At 38.1% G+C, this 19,280-nt stretch overlaps 1 protein-coding gene across 3 annotated transcripts in view; it reads left to right on the top strand.

Annotated features, from left to right (window-relative positions):
* Positions 1-19,280, top strand: part of lingo1b (leucine rich repeat and Ig domain containing 1b) — a 41,151-nt gene that overhangs the window by 18,945 nt on the left and 2,926 nt on the right. For 2 of the 3 annotated variants that reach the window (XM_017458429.3, XM_017458425.3), the window contains exons 2-3: positions 6,086-6,187; positions 6,767-6,868. In XM_017458429.3, the coding sequence (XP_017313918.1) occupies positions 6,857-6,868 (12 nt within the window). In that variant the 5' untranslated portion in view covers positions 6,086-6,187; positions 6,767-6,856. The remainder of the gene's footprint in view (positions 1-6,085; positions 6,188-6,766; positions 6,869-19,280) is intronic. The other variant, XM_017458428.3, reaches the window with a different exon arrangement.

Genomic DNA, 19,280 nt, shown 5'->3' with positions numbered 1-19,280 from the left:
CGGCAGTGTACATAAACATCACTGGATGGCGGTCGATTACTTTCATAATTTACACTGATGTATTGAATGTAGAAGGACACTAATAATAAACACCAATAATTTAATCTCAACGTGATCCAATGATGTTTGTGTACACAGACGCATATGTCAAACGTCTGTTATTATAAAAGAATCAGCTTCGATGTGGTAACAGTTCTCCGCTTCACTCCAGGCCTCATCACTCCACCTCATTGGTGATTATTTTCCTACAACAGCATGCCTTTTTGTGTTTTATTCCATTTGGTTCTGTGGTGCATGATTTGGTTCGTGTCTGTAACACGTCAAAGAACAATGGTTATCGTTACACACTGAACACACTCTCTCTTTATGCTATATTACATTTACTTCTTGTTTCTCTGTGTGAAGACGCTACATAGTTATGCAATCATCTAGAAGAGTATATTAAATATGTGACTTGAGACACAGCTTGGGTACTAATTACTTAATAACATCCTAGTAGACCATGCTCTGCAGTTCTGTGTGTCACTGCTGAATGATATATTTAGGATTTATGGCTCTGCATCAGCCTATATTTCTTCAGGGCAGCTTTATAATTTTCTAATCACTTTGCTCTCAGTTCACAATTCTCTGCGAAACCAACCTAACTTCTAGAAAGCATCTGGTCCTTCATCGGTTGTTTTTGTGACTCGACAGCATCTGCAAAAGCACCCCAAAAACAGAACTGAACAGACGTATTCAAATTTGATTCAGATGTAGGCTGGATATATTTATTTTATGATTGCACTGGGTATTGTGCAGACTCGCAATGCCATGAGTTTGAAATTAGACAGCCCCAAACCAAAGTCATGGAAGTGCTGCATTTATGACAGAAAAAAATAATTCTGTAGGGCACAGACAAAATGAAATCTCTCCGATTCTGCACAGAAAACTCATAAACACCCCGAATCCGCTACTCAAAACGCATCGAGAGAGAAGAAATTGATTTCCTTTTCTCCTAGCTAGACTCATTAAAATAAATGGCAGGATTAAAAGCTAAGTTTGATTAAAGCCGCGCTTTGATGTAGTCATTTGCCACCTGCGGCTGGGTGTCAGTACCTGAGAGGTTCGGTAGACGCTTGAGAGAGCAGCGAAGAAAGTGTTGTTCCCTTTGAAGCACATCTGTACCAGCCACATCCAGTGTGCAAACGCAATTACTCCCAGCATGGCTAGGTGTGATTTAGACTCTAGGATATTGATATGGTGTAGCAATTGCAATGGAAAAAAAAGCACTAGCACAAACAATGTGTGCCTTCAGGATGCCAATTTAAGTATTTGTATTAACACGCAATTCCTGTAATTCCTGTTAAATGTAAAGATGCAAGCTTTTCCCTCTGCAAGCTTTACTGGCATTTATTTGGTTGCTTATTACCACATTAAACACCAGAAGGAAATGGTAAAGAAAATGTCAAAAATCCACAAACAAGACCGTGATTGGCCCAGACACTGCTTAAGGAGCCTGCTGATGCATCAACAGTCCATAAAAATGTCAGGGAAAATATAGTACTTCCCCTCAATCCTTCAGCAGCAAACTCTGCTTTAAAAAAGATGCAAGTACACCTCTGAATACCAAAAGCTAGGTCAGAATTCTTTCTATTCAGTTGGACGTGAAATAAACGTGAAATTTTTTTTCAGTGAATAGACTGAAAAATATAGACAAGTAATCATGGCTATTTTACAAGCTAGCAAACAACTATGGTTAGCAGATAGTCTTAAAGCTAGTTCAGAAGGATTAAAGTGTTTCTATATTTATTAAAAATCTAAAGGTTAATAAACATATATAGATATATAAATAGTGGCATGTAGCTTCTTTATTTATTAATTTTTCATTTTTTTTTATTATTATTATTATTTTTGCTAGTTTCTTAATTTTCATTTAGTTAGTTCTGTTTACATTTTTTTTCAGCCTGGATATGAGCTCAGCAGTACAAAGCTTAGCTTTTACCAATGGTAAATTTAGTAGCAGACATATGTATTTTTAGCATAATTATTACTAATTCTATATGGGCTTAGCTAATATCTCCTTGTCCCAATATACAGAGGGGGAAATAAGTATCGAACACGTAAAATTTTTCAGTAAATATATTTCCAATGAAGCTATTCAAATGAAACTTTCACCAGACTTTGGTATTAACTCGAGAAATCCACACATATAAAGAAATCCAAACATTAAAGTCCATAAATGAAGTTCTGTGCAATAAAGAGTAATGTCACAGGAAAACAGTATTGAACACATTAACTGAATTTTTTTTAATACTTAGTGGAGAAGCCTTTGTTTGTAATGACAGCTTCAAGACACTTCCTGTATGAAGAAGTTAATGCGCCGCAGTATTCAGGTGTGATTTTGGCCCATTCTTCTAAACATATTGTCTTTAAATCTTGTTCAATTGGATTCAAGTCAGGTTATTGATTGCGCCATTCTATCACCTTGATTTATTTTCTCTGAAACCAATTGAGAGTTTCCTTTGTTGTATGCTTTGGATCATTGTCCTGCTGGAAGGTCCACCCATGTCTCATCTTTATCATACTGGTGGATGGCAGCAGATTATTCTCAAGAATCTCCCAGTAAAGGGCTCCATTCATCCAAACTTCACTGTTGGTATAGTGTTTTTAGGGTGATGTGCAGTGCCATTTATTCTCCAAACATGGTGTGTAGTACGATAGCCAAAAAGTTCAATTTTGCTCTCGTCTGCCCAGACTACACTCTCCCAGTATTTCATGGCTTGTCAAAATGAAATACTGCGTTTGCGTTGTAGCAAACTTTAACGAGCTACAACATACCTTTTCTTTAGTAATGGAGTCTTGCGGGGTGAGTGTGTATAGAGGCTATGGCGGTGGAGTGAATTGCCTATTGCTTTCTCTGTGACGATGGCACCTGCTGCCTGCAAGTGTTTCTGGAGCTCTTTCCGAGTGGTCCTTGGCTCTTGGGCTACTCTTCTGTCTATTCTTCTGACTACCTGGTCCGAAATCCTAGGAGCTCCTGTGCGTGGCTGGTTGATGACAGAGTGATGTTGCTTCCACTTGCAGATAATGGCCCCAGCGGTGCTTACTGGAAGATTCAGAAGTTTTGAGAAACGTCTGTATTCGATTCTATCAATATGTTTTGCAACAATAAGGTTGCGAAGGTCTTGGGAGAACTCTTTGCTTTTACCTATCATGAGATTTTTCTTGTGTGACACCTTGGTAACAAATAGCCTTTTTATAGACCATCAATTTACTAACCCAGCTGATATTAATTTGCACAGATAGGAGGTATAATTACTTACAGATTTCAGCTGGTTCCTTGGCTTGGAGAACCGTTTTTTCTTAGCGTGTTCAATACTTTTTTCCTGTGTCATTCCATTTTGTTACACATAACTTTATTTATAGACTTTAATGTTTTGAATTCTTTATATTTCCGGATTTCTTGAGTTAATACCGATGTCTGGTGAAAATTTCACGTGATTAGCCTCATTGGAAATATATTTACTGAAAAAAATGTTAGCATGTTCAATACTTATTTCCCCCACTGTAGTCCCACCTAATTCAAACCAGCCAGAATAAAACAACAGGTCCAACATTAGCGTCCAACGTTAATTCTTTTGTAATCATTAGTAAATTCACCACAGACGCTATAGCTAACAGGAAGAAGCTAATTCTACTTTGCCTCGCAGGCAAAGACTCTAAGAATTACAAATTGGTTCTTTAAAAAGTATAGCTGAAACTATATACCTGTAAGGAAATCCATGCTATGTTAGATAAGACACTTTTCTTGAGGGTTTATTAAGAAACAGTGGTTGAAAATCAACCCTGAATTACTTTATAATTGGCATCTGATCTTCAATGGTGTCCAAGATTTAAAAAAAAATGTCATTCTGAGTTGACTTTTTTCAACTTCTTTTATATCATGTTGTTCTATTTTCTCTTTGGTTAACAGTTTCCTACATTTTACACTCAATGCCTTTGGCTACCTGCTGATAGTGGTGCTAGTGAGATTTAGACCTTGCTTCATCTCAGCTCACTCACCTTCTCTTCTGTACACTCAGCCCAAACAGATTAAGTTTCAAACCTTCAGCTTTCATGATAATATCACCATCAACACCACTTGCTCTTTTGTTTTTAGGAGCAAACATCAAACCTGACTATGACCCCTTATGCTTAAGGCAGCTGAAACCTTTTCATCTATTAAAAAGTATAGTATATGACATCATTGTTGCAGATGATCGCTAACTTCGCATGGGAATAATGTAAATTCAGCACCAACCAACAAATTAGCGCTGGAATCATTTAATACATCACAAATATTTCAATATAAATATAATACAAATATAAATATAATTTTTTGAGTTTCAGGGTGGAGTTTTTTCTTTAAAGAATTCAATAAATATTTTACGTCCAATTACTCCAAGTATGGATTGCAATTTGGCCATGTTCCTTCTTTTACACATCTAATTCAACTCATAAATTAATATCCATGTGTATGGAGCAAGGCAGTTTCAGGGTATCTTGTTTTAAGCTGTATCATCTTTTCAGAATGACTTCAGGACATGACCTATTTGAGTGCAATGACCATTTGAACCAGCAGTGACATTAGTGGCTCTGACATTTAATCTTATTTCTAGCAGAATGGTCCTGCAAACATATGCCTAAGTGTCCAAGGCTATTTGTCACTGCTAGCACGGAAAGAGTGAAAGTACAGCTTGGTATGTTTAGGCAGATAAATTTTCTCAACCCCTTACAGGTGCCAGTCTGCAAGTAATAAGAACATTTAAAATATTCATGATGTCATTAATTGCACATTTATTCAAATGTTTAACTTAATCATGATTGACGAGTAATAACATGTATATTTCTCACATACACATGGATTACTCTTAGCGTGACATCTTCCATTTGTCCCACTGAGAACGTATGAGTGCATTTATAAATTATTCATTCAATCGTTCATTTTTAGTAGGCACTTTATCCTGGTCAGGGTCATGGGGAATCCTGAGCTGATCATGGGAACATTGGGTGTGAAGTGGAAATACACCTTGGATGGGATGTCAGTCACATGTCACACACTCATTCACATCTAGGGGCAATTTAGAGTTGCCAATCCACCTACCTGGTAGATGAGAGGAAACCGGAGAACCCGGAAGAAACCCATGTGGGCGAGGAGAGAACATGTGAAACTTCACACAAACAGGAAAGCGAGTCCGGGATCGAACCAAGTCGAACCACTAGTGCTAACCTTTGTAAATTATTATTATGTAAGGAAATTAATTCTGAGAGATTTCCATGATTTATATCCTTTTTGATGGCAGATGCAATAAAGCCTGGTGTTAGTCTGACAGCATCTGCCGAAAAGAATATTATTTATAAACACTACATTAGGAGCAGGAACGCTATGGAATAAGGCACTCGAGACATCCTCGACTGTCACCATGAACCACACATCAGTTTAAACAGCAAGTCATTTATATGCCAGCTCTGTGCTTGTGTTCCAATAAGAAGATTACAAAATTTTAACAAAATGACTAGGACAGATCAAAGATGGATCTCATGCATGCATACACTCATTTACACAGGCTTCATCTGCTTTTACTAGGCCTATATGAAGATAAATCCCTCACACGGCGTGCTGTGTTCTCTGTTTTTACCCCTCCTTCCCTTCCCCCTTTCCTTGCAGTGAGGAATCTTGGCTCTCCTCTCTTCTCTGCTACTGAAGAGCTCCCACACTTCCTGTTCGATGCCAGGCTTTCCCCTCCTGCCCGCGTCGTTTCAGTTATCCACAGTAATCTCGCTCATCCTTCTACCTGCCGTGCCTCCCTCTCTTTTATTGTTGAGAATAATGGTGAAGAGACTTTACAGGGATTTACACCTGATTATTTTCCCACAAGTCGAGTCCTTATAGACTAGACTGACCTTTCAATTCATGGTGCACTAGACAGAGTGACTGCTTTTGCCCTGTCTGTCACAGTGGAGCCCAAGCATACCCCATTTCTTCTTTTTTTTTCTCTCTCTCAGTTGGTTGTTGTTTGTCCCCTGCCTGTTTACCTGCCTGAGTCATCTGTTTGTCACACTGCAGCTTAGGCGTGCTGTTGACGAGTGCTGCGCCTTGCATGAAAGCCTGGCATTATTTGAGCCATACTGACACAGTGTTGGAGGAGGGAAGACAGACTTTACGGAGGTACATTCATCTCTCAATTAGCCCACATGGTTATGACATGCATGTGTTCCTTGCTACTATCTCTCCCTCCCGCTTTCCCTCTCTTTCCATCATCTACTGCAGTCACTCAGACAAATGGCAGAATTGAAATTCATTAGTCACATTGGCCCTGATTTGAGCATTGTGCAGACTCCCCCCTCTTGCTTTCTCGCTCTTCCTCTCTGTCTCTTCTATCTCTCGGCTTTGCAATCTTCAGCACGCTCCCAATCTCTCCCTCCACTCTGAACACCCCCTCCCCACCACCACCCTTTCCTCTCCCTCCATCTCTGCCTCGATCTCGATGCACCACAGCTCCTCCCTCCACCTTGCACAGCAGCTACCCCTCCCTCTCCATCTTCCTTCTCCTCACTCGCGCTCTCACTCTGCTAGATACAGCATGTATTTGAAGCAGAGGGAGTCGGTCTACTCCTGTTTACATGGCTGCCTGTACCTGGGGCAGGATCACGTGTATTTGGAGGACTGCAGCTGCTCCCGTTCTGCCTTCTGAACGTTTAACCGAAGCTCAGCTCGCCTTCAGGAATTGTTTTTTCCTCTTCAAAGGCCTCTTCAGTGGCTCGCTGGCTCTCCGGCCCAGTTTGGATCTAAACAGCGCCCCAGAAGAATGGACCTGCCAGAATTAGACTTCTCTGCATGACATTTCTGGTAAGGGTGCTTTTATTTGAGTTTTTTTCTTCCTCCAAGTGCACTACTGTGTATGCAGGGTAAGTTAAAGGTGGTGGCTTTGCAAGGAAGAGGAGAACCAGAGAGTCTGGAATGTTCAGCATAAATATATCTGTGTGTGTGAGTGTGTGTGTCTGTGTGTGTGTGTGTGTGTGTTGGGTGCATATTCCAGACAGGGAGATGCTGAATAATGCTGCTGAATTTAGTACTGTATCTTGGATTTCAGATTAATGTAGATTATGTTGCCAGGGAGATTTGAATGGAAAGAGAAACATGCATGTAATATTTTGTTCCACTTGTTTTTTTTGTTTTTTTTGTGTGTGTTTTTTCCGGGGGGTGGGGGTGGGGGGTGGGGGGTCATTTTAATGTAAAATATTTATACACCTTACTTCCTCAAAAATCCACTTTTTGCATATGTTTATTTCTAATAAAATAAATGCATGCTTGAATATGGTAGCATTGCTGTTATTATATCTGCATAATATATGATGGATATTCAGTGTGTGCAGGAAATCTGCAAATACCTCCGAAGTCATTACCCACTCTTAATTGCTGTACAGTGGTTTCACTGTTACCTATAGGATTATCTTGACTTTTTTTCCCCCTCTATTCTGTCTTTCCTCTGTCCAAAACAAGCAAATACAGTTTCTCTGTTGATGAGGCAGTGTTTAGGATCTACCAGTAATGCACTTTAGTGCTTATTCTTGGCAGCCCACCAAAAACGAATTAACAGATGAATATTTGGTGCATTAAAGATTCATGGCTTTTCCTTGTCTTATGTTGTGTGTCGGTTACAAATGGCACTACCTGTACTTTCTTATTTATGCAAGAATGAAGCTTCATTATCATGCTACCCTTTCAAAAATATCCACAAATAGAAATGAGGTGGCGGGCAAAAGGTTTGCGTAATAAAAGGTTTAACTCCTCAGCCCGAATGTGGTGACACTTGATAAAGCAGCATACTGTGTAAAGCAGTGTTTGGGTGGCACTCTTTCTCAAGCATGGAGCACAGAGCTGAACATCTTTCTGCCTTTCTCTCAGTAGATTGGCGTGCACCACCACGTAATATATGCAAATATGCATGTAAGCATGTATTGAGGAAAAACACTGAGGATGAAGCAACTGCACCGCAAGAGTGTGCCTGCTACATTCAGAAGGGAAATTTCTTGGTCTGTACTACAAATTGAGATACAATTAAGACAAAAATCAATAAATAGGCTGAAGATGGTTTCAGCAGTTTGGCGATTGTGCTAACAGAGATCCTTCAACTGAGCAAATTCTCATCTCACATGATGGTAATGGCATTATGATAATGCTGCTGTCTGATAAGCAACCCAAGATGATGTGAGATAAGGCAAAACACTTCTACGTGCTCTTAGTCTTGCTCTTGCAGATATTCACTGATTAGGCATGTTGTTTTTGTGAACGAGCAAGATTCCAAAGTGATTATAATTCAGATCCTCACCAATCACCAATCACCCCCCCCCCCCATTCTCTCCCATGGTTTCTCTATCTGTCTTCTCATCACTCCATCGCCATCTCTCACTGCTATGTTTAGAAGTGCTCAGTGCTTATCTGACACCGATGTGGGACAGAAACAGACAGGCGACATTTGTTTTCATTGTACATTGATACAGGAATAAGGGCCTATCATAATGCATAATGGCTCTTTTCTGTCACACACAATGAGCAACTATGGGAGAAAAAAGGACTGCAAAAACGAGAGACGGACAAGTGGCATTTCAGACACAACATGCTCAGTGCAGCCTCCCACACTTGTTTTCAGAAGGTCATGGAGTCACTACACTTCACCAGACTCTCTCCTATTAATATTTAATCAAAACAGCTTTATGGAGGATAAAAAAAATAAAAAAAACATAGACAGCATGGAAGATGGGTAGGGCCCTTGTGTCCTCGTTTCTGTTTCATACTCCCGTTTGGCTCATTCAAAGGTGTTTGCTCATAAATCTATATGTGGATCAGAAACTACATCATCTGCATTTTCAGGACCCAGCAAGATGTTATCACAGAGTGGCCCATATTGGATGGGGGACCTGATCATATTGCCAGTGCCGCTGTTAATGTGTGTGTTTGGTCCTTTGTGTAAAATGAGAGGAAGAGATCATTGATCGTATCGGCCCGTGTAATAAAATTATTAGCCTGAGATGGAAAGCTGGCCAGAGGAACAATGCTGGCAGAATTCAGGAAGTCTGAACGTGATTATCATGTGGCTAATTTTAGGAGATAAGCTCCTTTCTAATGGAAGTCTCGATAAAGAACTCAGAATAGCGTAGCAAGAATTAGATTGCTTTTGGGATTATGTTCGTCCTATATTCTCTTCCCATTTCTCCTCTCCTTTTTTTCAATTAAACCCAAAACAAAGAGGCCTGTGTGTGTAAAGGAGGGAAAGTGGCTGGAGTAATTACCGGCTTAGGCCTGCTGCTAGCGGTGAATTTCAAGTGAATTTCAAGAGCATTAATGAGGAAAGAGGAACATTTTATGGGATTTTTATTAACCATTTTCATGCTGCAGAGCAACAGACTTGTATCAAACTGCTTTTAATTCCATTTTGCATGACAAGATATTTGACAATCTGCAGCAGCAGGTGCAAATTCAGCTGCTCCGTGGCCTTAGAAGCGCAATAACATCTTCAGTGCAGCACTCGGTGTGTTTGATGATTCCAACTTGTAATAGATGTACCTCATTATCAGAGCTAAGGCCTTCCGTGTAAGCTCTGGACACATTTTTTTGTCTAGTATTTTACTTTATCCCTGACAAAATTCCTGCGTATTCGCATTTTAAGCCTCGCAAAACAAATAACCATTCACTAGCAAATGTAGTGAAACAAATTTCTAAATCACTTTTAGTGCTGGAGGCAGCATCTTATTCTCTTAATTGATGATAGCATTAAACATATTACTTCTGCTTGATAGCCAGCCCCTCAGCTTCTAGCAGATGTAGACCTTGCATCTTTATATATACACTGTCTGTTCATCTTGTGCTTTGTATTATGAAACACTTCTGCTTCTATAACTCGTAGAATGGTGCTGTCAGTATTTTTACATCACCTTACTGAACTTTGGCATTTCTTGCACTCCAAACTTCAGGCTTTTATCTAAATATTACAGTAGTCAAGAAACAAGATCAAAAGGGTGATGAAATTGGAAGTCAAATAGAAACACACTACCGGAAGAAAACATCGTGATTGAATTCTGCTTCTGTATTCTCAGCACATGAGTGTATTTCCTTTACAAAATTGGTGGTGTGAGAGGTAGGAGGAAAATGAATGCTTAGGGCAGGCGATTATTGATCTGGCCTGATCCTGCCTGATGAACTGCTGTTGTAAATACAGATAAAGACATCTGCTTATTTTGTAATGGATGGTGGTCTCCAGACGCCATTCTTAACAAGGGCAGGGTTTATCACTTAAATTTGAAATGTCTCTTACCGTATAAATCTTTCTGATTAACATAACGACTTTGTGATAAACCCCAAAATTTCAGAAAGTCTAATGGTTTCCCAGTTGTTTACTAACTTTGGATTTTCTTTGGATATTCACCATCTGGCAAGCTTAAAAGAATGACAAGTACTGGCTGAAAGCGATACGCAACTTTACTAAAAGTAAATGAATGAAAGTAAATCTATTTCCCTTCCTAGCTCTCTTAACTAAGTAAAAAAAAAGTAAATGATGGCCACACGAGGATACAAAAACCCGAATAACACTATCATCAGTACCGTTCACTGATAAGCGGCCATTTATAATCAGTTAAGTGGGTCGTGTAAATATTTAGGCGTTGTGGGTCTGTAAAATTGACTACTGTACGCACTTTTTATTAGTTCTCTGCAATGTGTTCAGAGCTGATAGAGACAGAGCGAGATCTTATGAATGAGGTTAATGGAAGCAAGAAAAAGATATACATCCCTTTGGGCCAGGAGAAGCCATTAGATCCCATTACTCTAACATTACATTCTGTATCCTCCATAGTCTTCATATACAGTAGATTTCAGTGAGACTCATAGCATTATAAGCTGCTTTAGAAGAGGACCAGTGCTGAGTCATATCTTTTTCAAACAGCGATTAATCATTATTTCAGTCCCAAGAGTGTGTGGCATGATACATAAGCCTGACTTCCTCCATAATTGGACAAAAAATTGCTTATTATTTCAGGAGTTCTAAATAACTTGTTGGTTTGTATTTGAGGTGAACTAATTGGGTGTGAAACCATTTTTTTTGATGTTGGTGAAATTATTGAATTGCAATGATTATACTTTTTAGGTTGAGTTGGTGTCCTTAGTATTATCTCAAAACCTTATATCTTATATCTTAAGGATTTTATTTTTTGTTTTAATGTTTACTAAATATACTTTAGCTAATGTTTATCTCATCCATAACAAAAACATTTTTCAAAAGTTATTTACATTAAACTACACGTTTTCTTTTCTTTCTTTTTTTTGCAATTTTGCCAGAGAATTATACAATATTAATATATTAATTACTGCATCCTAGGAGCTCAGCAGTTTCTGAAACACTCAAACCAGCCTGTCTGGCACCACCAGCCATGGCACAGTGAACGCCACTGTGAACATTAACTGAAACTCTTGACCTGTATTTGCATGATTTTATGCATCACACTGCTGCTATATGATTGGTCGATTGGATAATTGCATGAATGTGCAGGGGTACAGGCGTTCAGTAAGTATATACTGTGTGTACATACAGTATACACTATTAATCTTCCTGAGAGGGGTGCCTTGACTGCTAACACAGCATAGTTTGACCAATAATATAGTGCTTCACACTGACCCAAATTACATATAGAGTAATTGGATACAAAGCAATATGGCCATCATTTTGTTTTTATGTCATCTAAAGTTGTCATATTTCTTCTACCAGCCTTACTGGAATATGCACGTGGGTCACATTTCTCCACTGCTTATTTGTCTTTCTTGGTCCAGTAGGGCCTCATAGACAAGGTCATAAAACCGGCAGCGTAACTGAGGAGGCTGAAGAAATGGACCACTGTGATATTTTTCTCCTTCCCAAGGTTATCTCTAGGAAGATTGGTGAGTGAGTGAGAGACAAGCTTTTGGTTTGGATTACATCTGTACACCAGGAGGAAAAAACAGAATATCATCGGATTGGTCCTTAGCAATGTAACATAAAACGATAAAATCAGTGCGGTCAAACGTGTATCTCCTCCTCTCGGTAACAATGAAGGCTGTGTCTGTTGGATTTATTTGTTCATGATACAGAGCATACATGAGTTAAATGATCATACTTAAATAGCTTTGTAAGCATAACACATTACTCATTTCCACTGAAATGTGGAAGCTCCCAGCCTTAAATGGATAAATAAAGCAGTTCCGCTGCATTGGAAATGGAATTGATTTCTTCGTCTGGGTTGACTGATGGCCGTGAATGTATCGAATAGAGAGGAAGAGGACACGTCTCTAAAGAAGCACACTTATGAACTTCCTGACTTCTTGAGTGTTAGAAAGATGCAGTAATCTAAAAGAAATCTATTTCTCCATTAACCAGGAAAGAGCACAAGACCAGACACCTTGAGAGGACAAAAAAACCTTTCTGCATCTCTCTCTTGCAATCAACAGATAATTGAAGTGTGAGCTTGCAAAGTCTCACACAATGACATCACGCTAATGAGCCCCTGTCAATGTGGTTGGTCAGTTTTGATTGACCTTGACAGGTCATCCGGCTTTCGACATGCATGATTATGCCAGTTGTGTGCATCCAATTGAGCGTGAGGGCTTTAATTGTTATACCCCTCTAGATGGCATTTTTTCCTCAAGCTAAGGATGGTGTCGTGTTTCTGAAATATAGGGCATTCCATCTGAGAATACAGAACAGTGGAGGCTTTCTCTCAGAGGGATTCTGTGTTAAAATAAACCTGTGATAGCCACTGATGGCCCTTTCCTTGCCTGTAGCTACTGTGCAAACTTGAGTGCTTATAGCCTCATATTACAGATAGAAATACAATAGAAAAGGAATTGTATTTCTGACTAAAGTTACCATTTCACACCCAAGTAGAACACAAGCCAGGCTGTTAAGTTGTGCTAAGCTATGTCATAATGCTTCACACAGGCACACTAAAGAAAAAAAAAGAGCATTTAAAAAAAAACAATTATAAACACCCTTTCCTTTTGAAAGTGTAATAAAATATCTCAAGATGTTCTTCTTCAGAATGTTCACTCTCTTTAGGTCACTGTACCATGTAAATACCTAAAAAATAGGGTTTTTATCATTGCACATGAAAAGCTCAGTTTGCTTTAGAGATGTGCGTGAATGTTTGAAGTCTCAGCACCAGAGCTGCCACAATTTATGCAGCCCCAGCTCAGAATTTTTCTGTCAAAGCATAGTAAATCGGTTTATTGTAAAATTTAATGGTTGTCCTTCAAAAGCCTGGCATTTGACATGATTCATTATTTGGTTGTTGTACCAAAACCTAGCAGATGGGTAGAATAATATGGTAACACAGTGCTGTGTTGTTCTTGATTCTGATTGGTCGGAAGGGCTGTTGATTTATTTTCTATAATAGCACAGTTCTAACAATAGTGCTGCTTATATTAATGTGCTCATTCTAATACATTATCATTTCTATAGCAACAGTTTTTATCAGGTCATGTATGGCAGATGCTATCTATGTAGATCTAATAATAATAATAATAACAATAATAATAATAAAAGATTTTTTTCATGTTATTTAACAAAGAAATACATATAACCATTGATATTGTGATTCTATAAGGAGGGGTTTCAGTTTGTGTCAGGTAGAAGACTATAGTTGTGGGTAATGCTTTTATTAAAGATGACAGACAGCAAACAAATCCAGAAAACACTTCAAAGACAGTGCAATCACTGTGAAAGACAGACAGAAGGTCAGGCAATTCACAATCAGTATATACAAGGCCAAGGCAAAATCATAAAAAAACAACAACAGGGAAACAAACCTAATGAACAAAAACCATGAACATGAACACAGATCAAAGGCTTGTTAAATGAACAACAGTGCTGAACAGTCATACTTCACAATGAAGGAAAGTTTTGTGTGTGTTTATATAGTGGTGAGTGGTGACTGAGTCCAGGTGTGTGTAATCTGTAATCATGCGAATGTGAACGTGACAATGATTGAGGTCACTGGGGTGATGTAGACCTTGGTGGCCATAGGTAGCCATACGTATAGGCCGTGATATGTTCTGAGAAATGGAGTTTGTAACTCCATGGCAGTTTGTTACAGTCAGTAATTAAACTGTCTGAGAGAGGATTTTGTGGAAGCAACAAATTGTCATTTTTTTGTCTTATTAATTTCAAGCGAAAAAAAAAAAAGAAAGGCTGGCGAAAGAATGATTGTTTACAGCTATTGTAATGTAAGTGATAACATGAACTTATTTCACGGACATTCAGTAAGATTAAATGTAACTATAAATGGCTCAAATTATGACATGCTGTTCATTAGTCAAATAAAAATTAAAAACTTAGCACACTGCTGTGGTATAAGAGGAATAAAACATTAGTTACCACTACACTAGTTTGCGATAACAGCATGCTCTGCCATTTTATTCCTCGCACCGTGTATATGGAATCCTAAACTGTGATGTATTATGTCAGCGGTTGGGGAGGGCAGTGGTGGCTTGACAGTTAAGGCTCTAGGTTACTGATCGGAAGGTCTGGGGTTCAAGCCCTGGTGCTGCCAAGCTGCCACTGTTGGGCCCTTAAGCAAGGCCCTTAACCCTCTCTGCTCCAGGGGTGCTGTATCATGGCTGACCCTGCGCTCTGACCCCAACTTCCTAACATGCTGGGGTATGCAAAGAAAAGAATCTTACTGTGCTGTAATGTATATGTGATCAATAAACACTCATTATCAAAAGACCATGACTCTGTTTTTAGACCATGTTCTACTCAGTTTTTTTTCTGGGTCTGCAATCATTTACAAGAATACCAATGAGCTACAACCGTCCTCAGTTATGGATATGGTAATACTCATATTTAATTTTCTCAAATACAGAGGGATAAAAGGACAAAGTCATTCAAGCTTAAGCAGTACATTTTTGTACAAAGGAATTCTACTTTGAAAGTACTTTGTGAAATAAAATGACATTTCAAACCCCGATAACTCTATGATAGTAGGAATTATTGAGTGCTCCATATCGAGAGCTTTTTGGTGATTTAAATGTTTTGCCCCTGAAACAGAGTGAAGCCGTGTTTACTAATCTTCATGCATAATTCATGGTTACCAGATTACATTTTGATTTGTATCTTAACAGAATGAGAGTGTTCCTGAGCAATGATTTAATCTTTTAATTGGATAATAAATCCATTGGTTTGAGTAATGGACTCACTATTGCCATCACTTGACCACTAAGGCCAAATCATCATTAATGCGTTTTCTTTGCCTTACGTTTGGACTGTTTCTTTTTCTTTTTTTTTTTCTTTTTTTAAATAATAATTATATTGTAGATGGTTTAGACAGGTTAGAATTTATAAACCATGCACCTCAGAAAGATTTATGGCTGCATGTCTGTGGGAGAAAGACAGAAAGATGTTTTTAATTTCAGTCAGTATTTCAATTACTTATTGTTTTGCCTCTTAGCATCATCTAAATTAGGAGCCAAGCAGTACGAGCACTACTTTTACAATTAGCTTCCTATCAGAGGTAAATCAGCTACACATTTCAGTGCTTATTGTCAGCAGGGATTGTGTGAGACCATAACGATAAACTAAAGTAGAAATGTTGATTTTTCGGATACCATGGATAGTTCTAATTAGGGAATTTTGCTATTGCACTAAAGAGACATTACCCACTGTAATTTACAGCGATCTCCTGATATCTCTGTGTCATGAATTAATTCAAATGAACTGAACGCATATTGGAATTGCTATAGAAAACATAAAACTTTTTTTTTTTGCCTCACAAAAACTCTTTAGCTGCCTCAGATATGTGTCTGCAATTAAAGTTAAAAAAGAGAGGGGTTTGAGTTATTTAGGCTGTAGATCACATTATCAATCATTATAACAGGTTAATCAAAAACATCCTTGCAACTTTTGTGGTGCTTGGGACAGGATGTTCTGAGCTGGGTTAGATCAGCAGTAAATACAGCATGATTAAAACACCATGTTTATGGTGGGTCCGTTTACTTCATGACCTTCACCACACCACCCCCCACCACCACTCAACAACCACCCCCCAACACCCCTTCTGCTATGACTGCTATTTTAGTCATTTAATCGATGCTGCAATTCATGCACGCAGGCAGAGCCAGTCCCTGCAGGATGGTGAGATGCATGTCGATCACACTCAGCAGATATATGATTGTCAGGTTCTGTGGGCTACAACAGCTCTTTGAACCTAACTAAGGAGCACTAATGAACAGTAGATGCTTTCGGAGCTACTTACTCAAATTTCGCACTGACGCTGGAGCAGTTCCCACTGTGCTCGAACACACCTGGAAACATTTTCAGATGGAGCCATCTCCAGTGTTTCAGCAGCGATGCTGCAATAAACAGATGGCTGCATGGAGGCTTCTTGCTTTTTCTTCATTCTCACAGCTCATCTAAATGGTTCAGCTCTGCTGATTAACAGTGTGCAGCTCTTTCAGGTTTCTATCAGGTTTCAATGAAATCATAACATGTAACATTTCTTGGAGCCATTGTTATTGACTATAATGAGTGTCACAGTGGTATTTTAATATGCATGTTATAATTTCGGTCATTTCGAAAAGCCTGTGGTATGACTGTCATAATTTAATTCTTTAAAACCACATACCTAATTAAATGAATAGAAGCTTTGACATGAGTTTTTATGGATTCATATGTATGTCTGTCATTTTTTTTTGTCAGTGTGTATTCAAACCCAAAACCTTGCATCAGCCTTCCACATGCTGCTAAATTGCTCTTTAATTGGCCATATTGCTGATTGCTGCAGTGGGTGGGTACGGGCTCAATTTTAATTTGAGGTTAACTTTTACTGAGACATTTGCCCACACTCAGACAAGTCAAGACTAACCTTTACAACTTTATGGCTGCCTCATTATCATTATAGATGATCAGGCTTGTGGGAGTGGGTTTGTGTAAATGGTGGTTAGTTATCTGAGTAAGAACATGTATTATACATGCATTAATCAATTAGTTTAAGCTGTATGAGAAAATTCAGTAACAGAGGAGTGGAGATGAGAATGGATTTTCAGACCGGGATTTATTGATAGTTTATATTTATAAACACTTATAGTGTTATAGTGTTTTATTATAATCAGTCATCATTCTGTCAATCTATACATAGTACATATATAAGGGTTTCTATTGTATATAATAAGTATTTTGTAAGTGCAGAACATGTCTTTAACTAAATGGAATGGGGAGTGATTGTGAAAAGGGCTACAGTTCTGGTTGGGTTCTGCTTTGCACAAGCCAATTCCTCATCCCCTCCCCAAACCCCAAGTGAAGACTCTAGGGTTGTAGTTGTTGAATAGTAGGGAGGAGATGGGGAGGTGGTGGGTGTGGAGAAGAGAAAGCGATATGGGAATTTATCGGAAGTTATCTAGGAAGAAAGTAGAAAGTAGTGTTTTTTCTCCCAAACTTCAGTTAGTACGGACCTCCACAAAGAGTAGACATATTAACAAGATTGGTTGTAATATCTTAAATAATACAATGAAACACACCCTACACAAATGCAGGCTATATCTGATAGTGGTGCTTTTACCAAAATGACCACTGATATAGAAAACATTCAGTCAATCAAAGTAGCCAAAACTTAAAGGATTTATACTACAGCACTGTTGAATTCTTGAATCTGATTGGCCAGTGTTCATTATTTTTATATAACAGGAGCTCTGATTGTAAGGCAAATCACAGGTTTATAAATGTTCTTGTTTTTATAGCAAGTCGGTAATGTTTTTTTAATTATTATTATTATTATTATCGATAATTAGATTATACAGTGTGAAGCATCCGCCATACAAGTCATTCACAGGAAAGGATAAAAAATACATTATTTAACAAAGAAGAATGTCTTATCTTTCACGTTTATGGATGATGTGTCAGCACTTTGTAATGGTCAAACGTGAAGTTTTCCACCATGTGAAAGTTTTCATGATGGATGATTTTAAGCCATTTTGTACTTTGCGCTTTGTGGGCTATCAGTAAGTTTCTTTTTTTTTCCCCTTAACTTCAAAAGAAAGTAAAGGTATAACTGTTTATATCTGCTTTAATATAACATTAGTAATCATAAAAACCTTATCTTGCTTCAAGGAGGTTCCTCAACTTTAAATCTATAAAAGGACAAAAAGTAAGATGTGTCTTTCTTTAATAAGAAAGTAAGTAATCAACTTTAGGGTGGAAATACATCACATCACCCCATCATTGATTATTTTAACTATGACATGTCAGGCATAAATAATTTAATATGCATTTTTGTGATCCAAAACACATACATCAAACAAATAATAATTCAGAATAATAACAGAACAGGTTAGCTTGTTTTATTAATTTTGTGATATGTATTTAGGGTGTGAGAGATGATTATTTTATAAATAGGTTTCCTGAACTGCACTTTAGGCTTTACCAGTAACAAAACAGGGCTTTCAGACAGCTGAGGCACAACATTGTCAATACTATAGACCACATCTATTAATACAGCACAGGCAAAGTCTTCATCATTTAGACTGGGATTTAGATTTTAAAAAGCGTTTCACAAATCATGTTAACTTAAATTAGTAGATGATATGTCTCCTCACTGATGCAGTATGTTGTAGGTATGCATCTGTGTTGATTTAAATATTAAAATCCTGTCAGCAGCACTGAGGCACAATCTTTATTTTCTTAAACCACAGAGCTATAAGGAGTCAGAAGAGGATTGTGTGATCAATTTTGTGAAGTAGAGCTTGAAGGCTTTTGCAAGTTAAAACACCCCTGAGTCAAAGTCACACAGGATTTAATAACTCCTGACTCGCAATATTTTTCCATACTGTACAGTCATCTTCAGGGGCTTTTTTCAGTGGTGCACTAAAGAATATTTTATATTTAAAACCTGTTTACCAGTGTTCTATTGTGATTTCTGGAGGCTGTAGCTGTGTTCACTGCGATCCGTCATTCTAAAATATAATTATTATAAAGTATAATCATTAAATAAAATGACAATTTTTTTCTGATTGACTTATATTTAGCCACTGATGGAGAAAAAAAAACTGGCTGCATACTATAATTCTCTTAACAAGATAAACAATCGCAATAGCAGAAAACGCAACTAATAATACTCATTACTTCTTTGTTCTTAATTTCCATGGTATCATTAATTAATGGCTTTTGTGGTGTTTCTTCAGTAATCTGTGTAAGATGAGTCGAGTATCAGCATGATCATTCAACTGCATTTTTTTTGGAAGAATT

This window comes from Ictalurus punctatus, chromosome 27, assembly GCF_001660625.3.
Source record: "Ictalurus punctatus breed USDA103 chromosome 27, Coco_2.0, whole genome shotgun sequence".
In the NCBI taxonomy this organism is placed as follows: domain Eukaryota; kingdom Metazoa; phylum Chordata; class Actinopteri; order Siluriformes; family Ictaluridae; genus Ictalurus; species Ictalurus punctatus.
The sequence above is the reverse complement of the archived record's forward strand: the minus strand, read 5'-3'. Positions and strand labels throughout refer to the sequence as shown.